The sequence below is a fragment of the Cryptomeria japonica genome, chromosome 3 (genome assembly GCF_030272615.1).
Source record: "Cryptomeria japonica chromosome 3, Sugi_1.0, whole genome shotgun sequence".
Taxonomy (NCBI): domain Eukaryota; kingdom Viridiplantae; phylum Streptophyta; class Pinopsida; order Cupressales; family Cupressaceae; genus Cryptomeria; species Cryptomeria japonica.
Genome location: NC_081407.1, coordinates 355,448,027 through 355,458,219, shown reverse-complemented (window position 1 = coordinate 355,458,219; position 10,193 = coordinate 355,448,027). Strand labels below are relative to the sequence as shown.

The window sequence follows — 10,193 nt, the reverse complement described above, 5'->3', positions numbered from 1 at the left end:
AAACTCGTCTATGCAACAAATACCCATATCATTCAATATCAGTGCTCCACTTTCTAGAACTGTTTCACCAGTTTCAGGGTCCTTTGATACATATGCAGTCAAACCAACTGCAAAACTTCCACGACCACTTGTATAAATGCCTCGAGGAGCCAACTTATGCACATACTAAAGTACTTTTTTTTTTTACATTGAGTGGGTAAGGCTTTTTGGGGCAGAAAATTTGTATTAGCTCTCATGGAGTCCACAAGCATACATCTCCTTCACGAGATTGACTAGCTTGTATGGGCTCGGGAGTACAACTCTCTCTTTCATAGAGTTTGCCCAAAAACATTATGGTTCTTACATTTTTTTTATGTCAGTTTTTGTCATCAGATTGTACAACCACACTTTGCATTCCTTCCAACTTCAGCATTTTGTTACAAGAGAAAATACCCAGCGATGTACTACAAAGCATAATGCTCAGAGCATATTAAAATAAATTGTCACAACACTAAGACATTAGTCTTATGAAATACACCATTACTAATTATCATATGGGTGTTGTACCATCCTTAAAATTCCTTTGCAGCCTCATCAGATATTTTAGGATGCATGTGTTGTCTTGCATAAGTGATATATGAAGTGAGGGTTGGGAGGTCCGATACATCCAATGTTTTGTCCTCAGGCTCATCATAATGCAATGCAACAAGATTCCTTCCAAGGCATTGATCTGTTTGTTCATCAGCTTTATCAAGCACTAGGTAGATCAGATCAAACTTGGAAAGCGATATTGGAGAAAGTTGGATATTATCAATAACTGAAAGTCTAGGGTTATAGCGTGAACTGGTAGGATTGGCACAAACTAAAACTAATGTCCTTGCATTAAGAGATGATATGATCCTAACCTTTGCTATTGACAATGTTTGTTGTTCCATAACCTCGTGTAACATGCTACGAGCATTATTTGACATCCTATCAAACTCGTTTATGCAACAAATACCCCTATCAGTCAATACGAGTGCTCCACTTTCTCGAACTATTTCACCAGTTTCAGGGTCCTTTGATACATAAGTAGTCAAACCAACTGCAGAACTTCCACAGCCACTTGTATAAATGTCTCGAGGAGCCAACTTATGCATATACTAAAGTACTGTGGTTTTTTTACATTGAGTGGGTAAGGCTTTTTGGGGCAGAAAATTTGTATCAATTCTCATGAAGTCCATAGGCATACATCTCCTTCATGAGATTTCCTAACTTGTATGGGCTCGGGCATACAACTCTCTCTTTCACAGAGTTTACCCAAAAAATTTATGGTTCTTACATTTTTTTTATATGTCAATTTTTGTCATTAGATTGTACAACCACACTTTGCATTCCTTCCAACTTCAGCATTTTGTTACAAGAGAAAGTACCCAACGATGTACTACAGAGCATAAGCAAGTATAGTCAAATTAGTTATTAAAGAAATATTCATACAATGAGATAGTGTTGAAAATATATTTATGTAGGGTGCCTTATAGCAGTTCTCCCTATTCAACGCTATCTTGTAGGGTGCCTTAAGGTTCTGACTAAATAAGGTTCTGATTTTACAAATTTGTAATGTCCCCTAGGGTAAATGACTAAATAAGGTTATGATTTAGATGTTGATCGGATTTTGGAAGCAAAGACCTTTAACCTCTATTGATCTGCAACTACAAAATAGAATCAGAAGATACTAATAATTATATTAAGGGTTTCTCATATGAAAAAGTATAGTCAAATTAGTTATTAAAGAAAGATTCATATAATGAGATAGTGGTGAAAATATTTTTATGTAGGGTGCCTTATGGCAGTTCTCCCTATTCAACGTTATCTTGTAGGGTGCCTTATAGCAGTTCTCCCTATTCAACTCTTAAGTCCTTGCTAGCAAGATACTCATTAGATTTTGGTCAAAAGATAAATTCATCCAAATCTAAGGTATACATCCTTAACTCTAATTGTCTTGTAAAAGCTAATATTGCTAGCGTCCTACGCTTCCAATGATAGAATTACCTTGAAAGCACTTTGGCATTCCTTTCTTCATGGTTCAACATAAACCTTCAGACTATCAGAAAGTAATTCAAAGCTTACAAAGTAGGATCTATAATTGGAAAGGAAAATGGTTATCAATGGCATCTAGAATACAAATGATAAAATCAGGTCTTGACGCCACTCCCAATTGTTACATGGTTGTTTTGAAAGCTCCTAAATCAATAGTCTCAAAATTAGAGAGTTGTCAAAAATTTCATTTGGAAATTAAATCTAGATAAAAAATAAAAATCCATCTAATGATAAGTCTAAAGATGGATTGGGTATTCACAGCATCTCAATGATAAATTTAGCTCTAGGTACAAAATTGGTTTAGCACATGTACAATAAGCCTCATGCCAAATCGTGTAAATTTATGCAAAGGAAATACCTTTATTCTTCTAATCCAAGAAATAAGTTTACAGTTTCTAATCCTTAATTTTATTATTATTATTTATTATTAAATTATTAAATTATATTTCAAATTAGGGACATTACAATCCGCCCTTCTCAAATTTGCTTGTCCTCAAGCAATGTTGATTTGAATTTTCTCAAACAAAGGTGAGAAAAATTACACATCTATGACCTTCATATCCCCTTTGGTTCACTCTTGTTATTCTCATATTCTAGATTAACTAAAAATATAGAGCCAAACACAAAGCACACACTTGAAAATACAAAGCATACGCATGGATATATGAAGACACAGAGCATACCCAGAGTATACACATGAATATATGCATTGTTAGACGCTTCTTATTGGTTAGAATGAATTCATTATTGTATTGCATGGAAATAGAATATTGATCGATAATTTATGTATTTTATTGCTTGGAATAAAAATATTGATCGATAATTTATGTATTGTATTGTTTGGAAATAAAATATTACAAATATGCAAGTATAGGTGGTGTTGAAAAACCACCAGAGTTCTACCACCCCCACAAAACACCCCAAAACCACCCTCAAAACCACCATCTTAGCAAAAACCAAACCCTACTACATGTAGAATCGGCCTACCAAAACTACTAGCAGAAATCCCCACGTACATACAGAATTGGGGAGAAAACAGACATAGAACAAAAAGATACAAACAAACAACACAAACTCCACTGGCCATGGTAGGATTAACCCAGAAGCGACCTATACTTCGGTTCCTCATAGAATTATGAGAACCGCTTCATTGCTTGGGAAGTCTGGGGTCTCAGCCGCAACTCTCAACCCACCTCTGCTCGTGCCACTTCATGAAGAACCCCTAAAACCTCATCACATTGCTTCAACCTTTTGAAAGTTTTGAATGGCTGCCACCTGCGAAAAGCAAGCGCTTTGCATCATGCCTTCAAATCATCATCATCCCATCGAATCAGTGGTAATGGCACCACCGAACCAGCCATCGCTGCCTCAGGAACAATGCCCACCATTGGGACCACACGAGCACACACACTATCCAGGTTTAACAGATACCTTGAGTCAATTACAACCCTCAAGGCATTTTTCACCTTGTCCACCTCAACCTCAAACTGGGAACCCCAGGCTACCATCAATGAATATGCCTCCATGTTTCTCCTATAGCAATGACTTACATGGACAATTTCCTCTCCCAGTAGCATCTTCACAACCTCATACAGATGCTCATCCTTAAACAAAAACAAACCTTTCAGCCTCTTGTCTGTGAATCCTCCAAGAAATGAGACTAATTTATTGTCAGTATGGAAGGAGAAATTGTCTTCCATGTTGTGTAAGGCACCCAAGACAACTCTACATACAATATGATACCAAGAAAATGGCACTCCAAAAACACTTCGCCTAGTCCACTCAAGCTTTAAACACCTCACACTCAATTATGAAAGCCATCCATCGTCGATACTTATCACAATCTCTGCCATCATTCTTCTAAATGTTTTAGTTCATCCACACAATTCGTCTGCACGAGCCAACATTAAAGCCATCTAAATATTAGTCATTCAGTGTGTACGACAAGGCAATATCTCTGCATATCAACATTCTTGATCACCACAAGGAAATAATGCAAGACAATTCGTTCAAATGTATTCAAGATAGTTCGCAACATTTAATTCTTTTCGGGCCGATCCACATGTGTGCACTATCCCATTAAAGATTCTGACACCGTTTCGCAAACCCACTTTATTCCTCCTTCTGAAATGACAACCATTTCGCCAATTCTAGACTGGTAGTTGATGCCCTTCGCGAAATAGCACTGAGTTCGCTATTTCACAATCCTCACTTTTTGTCTTTTGTGAAACGACGATGTATTCTCCATTTCACAAATCGTTATTTTAGCTTCGCGAAATAGCGACAGGTTCGCTATTTCACATCCTTCATATTTAGACTACACGAAACAATGAAAAATTTGCCATTTCGCATCCTTTGTTTTTTGACTCTTGCGAAATTGACATTCGATGATGTTGTTGTATGTGCGACAATATTTTCGTTGAACTGGCATGCTCTACATCGTCGCAATTGCGACGAACCACTTAAATATCCGATGAAGTTGCTATAGGTGCAACGATTTTTTTGTCGTAATCACCAAAGTTTTGTGTTGATTGTTTGTCACAAGACTAATGAAAGTTTTGTCAATATTCCGACGAAAACCGCTCGCATTTTTTCGCGACATTATCTGATGACGCTTCGTCAAGAGTTCAACGAAAATAGGAATGTTGGACAAGCGACAAAATTTTAGGGACAAAATTTTGTTGGTTATTTCGTTGGTAATATGACGATTGATCGAAATTTCAACAAACATGCGTCGGAAATTGGTGCCAAATACAGTAGTGGGTGACGTTACTAGATTTCTGAATGACTTGAGGGTCCATAAATTAATATTCCTACCACTCTTGGCGATCATGAGGGCCTTATTTTGCCCCCATAGAGCCATGTTGCTCTATATATAGTTGACATAATTATGGACATCACAACAAGAGAGAATTGTGATTGTGGAAAACAATTCAGAAAAGTGGGAAGAGTGTAACAAAGATATTTAGATTTGAGGGCTTGTCTTATGCAACACTACACAAAAGTAAACCTCACAAGAAAAATTTCTAAAAGGGAATCCACACCATCCTACTTATTTAAAAATTTAGCCATGGTAATGGGGGTATTAAGATCATTTCAAATATTAGTTAGCAAAAAACTCACCCTATTGCATTCATGTACACAATGATTAAAAAGAACATTGTTAAAGATTTTGTAAAGACTGAGTTCTTATTCTAAGATAAATTTTGATTTTCTAATTTAGATAATCAAGTTTGGACAACCCTTAGATGAAAAAGGAGTCACCTTGCACGATTAGGCTTTTGTAACCTATTTCTTTCACAAGATAAAGAAATTCTACTAGAACCATCCATTAAAAAAAGAGTCTCCTTTAAAAAAAAAACCTTATGATCTCTCAAAATAACACACGCTCCAAAGGTACTAGGGTGACCTTTAAAGCTTCGTCAAAGTTAAGTTTTGGGAAGCCTCCAAGGGCTTAATCCAATGTTATTTTATTTGACATAATTCTTGTTTATTGTCTCATTTAATGGTTGATTATTAATATATTATTATATTAAAAATGATTAGTATATAGAAGTACAATGTGTTAGACTTTTGTGAATTATGTTGTCATTGATGTCAAACTAGTCATCCGGTTTTGGACTGGACTGTGTTTTGAGGCCCAGATATTAGTCAGGATATTATGCATGTTATAGATGGTATAATATTGTATGCAGTATGTATGTGCAGTTCAGATGTTGCGGTTTTGGTAAGAAGTTATTATGCAACATGAACAACTCTGGATGATGATTTTGTGGATTCATTGAGTTCTCATTGATCCAAGTATCCCGGTGATAGGAGTTATTATTGATCCCAGAATCAGTTATGTGTCCTAGTGTTAGTAGCTTTGGTAATTATCAGAAGTATCTCTTCGAGTTTTGTGTTGTGGTTTCCTCGGTTCATGTGGTGTCTACCTTTTTGGAGATATTGGGATTGATCTTGAGATAATGGGTCGGTATTCTTGGGTCCAGATGACCCTACCCCTTTTTCGATAATCTCGATATATGCATTGATAATCAGAGTATGAAAAGGAAGCATGTAGAAACCTTGCAGAGGCCAACATAAGCATATTGGTAACGTGTTGGGATTGGCTGACACACTAGTTTGTATCTATACCCTCTGGTGTATATATACTCATACTTATGTAGTGGTATGAGAGACTGAACAAGCAAGTGTGAATGTGAAGGTGAGTGATGTGTGAATGATAGTTGGTAGCGAAGATAGCAGCGTGTGAGAAGTGTGAGTTGCAGACAACAAAAGCAATCAATATTGTGGTAGTGTAGTAGTCCTTTACCGGACCTGTTGCAGGATAGTTGTATAGAGATCTCTAACCAGATCTACTATAGAGTTTGAGATTTGTAATCTGAGCTTAAACTTGGAACTTTTCCCATGCATTTAAAGATGCAAACCTTTTCAGTTCAACCTTTCTAGCTGGAGTGAGCATTCCGACAATTAGCCATGTTTTGTATATCTGTAGTGAGAAGCCCAATAGTGAGCCGTTTTTGTAATCTAGAAGTGAGTCACCCCTTTGTAAACTCAAACTATAATTAGCTATATTCTCCTGAGAGTTAACACTCTCTGTGGTTTTTCCCATTGGTGTTTTCCACATATAAAATCGGTTGTTTACCTTGTGCTTGTATTCTTCATGTCTATTATGCATTAACTACTCTATATCAGTCAAGTGTGTTTGATAACAGTTATAATTGGTGAAAATTTTATTGTTTTTTTTAATCTATGGGAATAATGATTCACCCCCCCTCTCAGTATTCTAGTGCTTTCAACCTGATCAATAATTGGTACCTTGTTTGAAAAGCTTAACCGCTTGAGGGAGATCCATATTGGTTGAGTCATGGCACCTATAGACTTAGGAGAATATTTTCAGATGGATGAAGATTTGAAGACAACTCTTGAAGATTTGGAAAGCGTTGAATAAGAGAATGAAGAATTGAAGGAAAATGTGAAGATAGCAAATGAATGTGTGTAGAAGATGAGAGAGAAAAATTGAAAGTTCAATTTGAGACATAAGGAGGTCAACAATCACTTGAAACAAGCAAATGAGACTATCAAAGATCTGATGCAGAAGATTGAGGTGAAAGAGACAATAAAGTTGAAGTCTGAAGAAAGTGAAAAGCTTGAACAAGAGGTGAAGAACCTGAAGGCAGCGAATAAGATCTTTGACAACAGTAAGCTCCTAAAAGATTTGATTAGTATGCAACAAGGTAATTCAGATAAAACCGGACTTGGTTTCCAAACTAGTTTGTGCCCTAATCAGAATGATAAAGAAGAAGATAAAGAAGTCAAAGCTGAAGTAGAGAAGAAGCCAGAAGATGAGAAGAAATCCTGGAATCAAAAATCAAATGCAAGAAGACCATTGCTCTGATAGCCTAATGCACAAAGGTACCCATCTTTTAATGGCTATTGTTTTAAATGCAATAAATTTGGACACAAGGCAGTAAACTGTAGAAGCATTTAGTGTTATGGTTGCAAGATGTTTGGACATGAAGAAAGTCTTTCTATGAATCATGTTGTGAATCAAAATTATAATTTGTTTGTTGCAAACAAGAAAAGTTACAATTTTCATGGATACTGTTAGATTTGCAATAACTATGGACATAAGGCTAGTCAATGCAGATACAAATCACACCTGGTAAGATCTGAGAGGAAGATTGTTGGTTGTTTCAAATGCAAGAAGACTGGCCATTATGCTAATCAATACAAAAATGGAAATGAGGAAAAATTTGTCGAGAAGAATGTGATGAAGAATGATGAATCAAGGAAGAACGAAAAATTTAGTCTGGAGAAAGAAGAGTGAGAACAAAGGAAGTGAGCCTGAAGTACCAAAATCTGGTGTAGGCACCTCTTCCTCCGGTAATTATGCTTAGAGATTTGGGTAAGGGGGAGTTTTTTATCTAAAAGAAAAATCCTTTATCCTCCCCATTTGAATGGATCATGTCACTAACCTAACATGACAGAGCTTGAGTGGTATCTGGTAATCAAAAGAATCTTGATGACATCATCACAAAAATAGTTCTTGGTGGCACAACCATAATTAAGTATCTTTAGCAAGATAAGTATCAATTTTAATTTCGTTTCTTACACATCAATTATTTGCTTGAGAATATTGTGAATAGTATAGCAGTAGTAGAGTGAGCAGCAACAACAATCATGAAAGGAAAATTGATCATCGGAGAATCTAGCAGTGAGGAATTTTAATTTGTGGACAAGGTGCTCTTGGACGAGTTTAGCCCGGAGAAGATTGGAGTTGTTCAAACAAGTTTGAAGGATGATGAATTGCAGAGGGTCAAAGAATTGGAAGGCAAAGGTCTAAATCTATGGACCAAATTCCCTTGGTTTGATAATGCAAAGGTTGTCAAGGTAATTCTTAGCCATGTACGAGATAATTGCATCATATTGGGCGAACCCTATCCAATCATGAAGGAAATCATTTCTAGGGTCACCAGCTTGTGTAACAGTGGAGAAGTTCCAACAAAGAAGTCGATCTTGAATAGAGAAGTGGAAGCCCTAACCGGCATAAAGGGTGATCAACAAGCTCTAATAATTAACACAATCATCAACCCCGTGGTGAGGTATGTTGCCTATGGCATCTCTTATAGAATAAATTTCTAAAATAGGGAAGGAGCCACCTCGGCTATTATGGTATATATGACACTTATGCTTGTAATGGAGGGCTGATCATTCAACTTTTGTGAATTGCTGAAAGAATTATTGTTTGAAAATATTAAGATGACAAAAGAGAATAATTATGCTTTCCAATTTGGGTCATTGCTTGTGAGTTTGGTTATGTATTGTTCAAAATCCCTTCCGGCAAAAGACAATGTCATTTGGGAGTTTGTTATTTCTATTGCAAGACATATATTTAGATATTTGAACAGTTTGCTAATAAAGAGAAAGTTTGCAATGGTTACTTCAAATCATTTGTGGATATGTGGAGAGTTGGTTTGGTTTATGTGTCTTTCTCTTCCGATTCTGGAGATTTGTCCTTCGAAAAGATGAAAAGGAGATAATCAGTTCCTACTGGTGTTTCAAAGTCAAAGAGAAGAAAGATGGAGAATGTTGTGGTAATTCAAGATCTGGAATCCCCTGTAGCTAAAGGAGTTTCGAATGCTGGTGAGAAGGAAGCTGGAAACTCAGATGACGAGTCTGATTTTCTAAAACCAGTTGACAATGTAGATGGAATTTAGAAGATTGGTGTGAAATGACTGGCCTCAATTGAGTTAGATAGAATTGAGAGCATTCGGATGAAGCATTTGATCTGGAACAACATCAGTCTAGAAGATATTAGTAATCTGCTTCCGGAGTCTTTGAATGAGGTCCTAAAAGAAAGAATGTATGTGTAGGCCAAAGGCCCAGATATGCAGAGATTGTTGAATGAATGCATTGATCCACAAAAGAACTTGTCAACATGTATAGAGGAATTGAGAGATTGTATTTGCAGTGCTAGCAGAGTCTACAAATATTGTATCTCTTGGTCGACAGTTGCAGCGAAGCACAAATGTAAGATTGATGTTATTGAAGATGAACTGACAAATCCAGGAAATTTTTTTGATTTTCTGAATGATAAGGATGGTGAGTAGAGGAAAAGATTCATTTCTCTTCAAGCTAAGCCCCTTCTGTTGCAAAGGTAGAAAGAAGACTTTGTAAGTATGTTTTGGAAAGTTAAGGAAATTGTTTGATAACGCAATTGAGTATAAGAAGAATCCAACTGCTTCAGATAATTTCTCCAATTCAGTTGATCTACTGGTTGAGTGTAGAAGTATTTTAATGAGTATCAAACTCGATATATGCTCTTGGGAAGTTCTTCTTGATATGAAGGAAAATTACAAGTTAATATTTTCTAAGAAGAGCAGCCGAAAGTTTCTTTATGTAACATTCAGTTTTTTTGGCAATTTTGTATATATTTGTTCTTTTTTTTTTCATCAAAGGAATCCTTTGTCATTGATGTCAAAAGGGGGAGAAAGGAATTCAAGGCATGCGGTTTTGAGGAATTGCATGAGTTAGGGGGAGTTGTGAAGTTATGTTTTGAATATGTTTTGCCATCAATGACAAAGGGGGAGATTGTTAGACTTGTGTGAATAATGTTGTCATTGATGTCAAAC

The 10,193-nt window shown here is 36.3% G+C and overlaps 1 protein-coding gene across 1 annotated transcript; it reads right to left on the bottom strand.

Annotated features, from left to right (window-relative positions):
* Window positions 1–551: 551 nt before the first annotated feature.
* On the bottom strand, window positions 552–1,118 carry LOC131874166 (DNA replication licensing factor MCM4-like). The gene has a single exon (XM_059217416.1). The coding sequence runs from the start codon at window positions 1,116–1,118 to the stop codon at window positions 552–554; it is 567 nt and encodes a 188-aa protein (XP_059073399.1).
* Window positions 1,119–10,193: the final 9,075 nt, after the last annotated feature.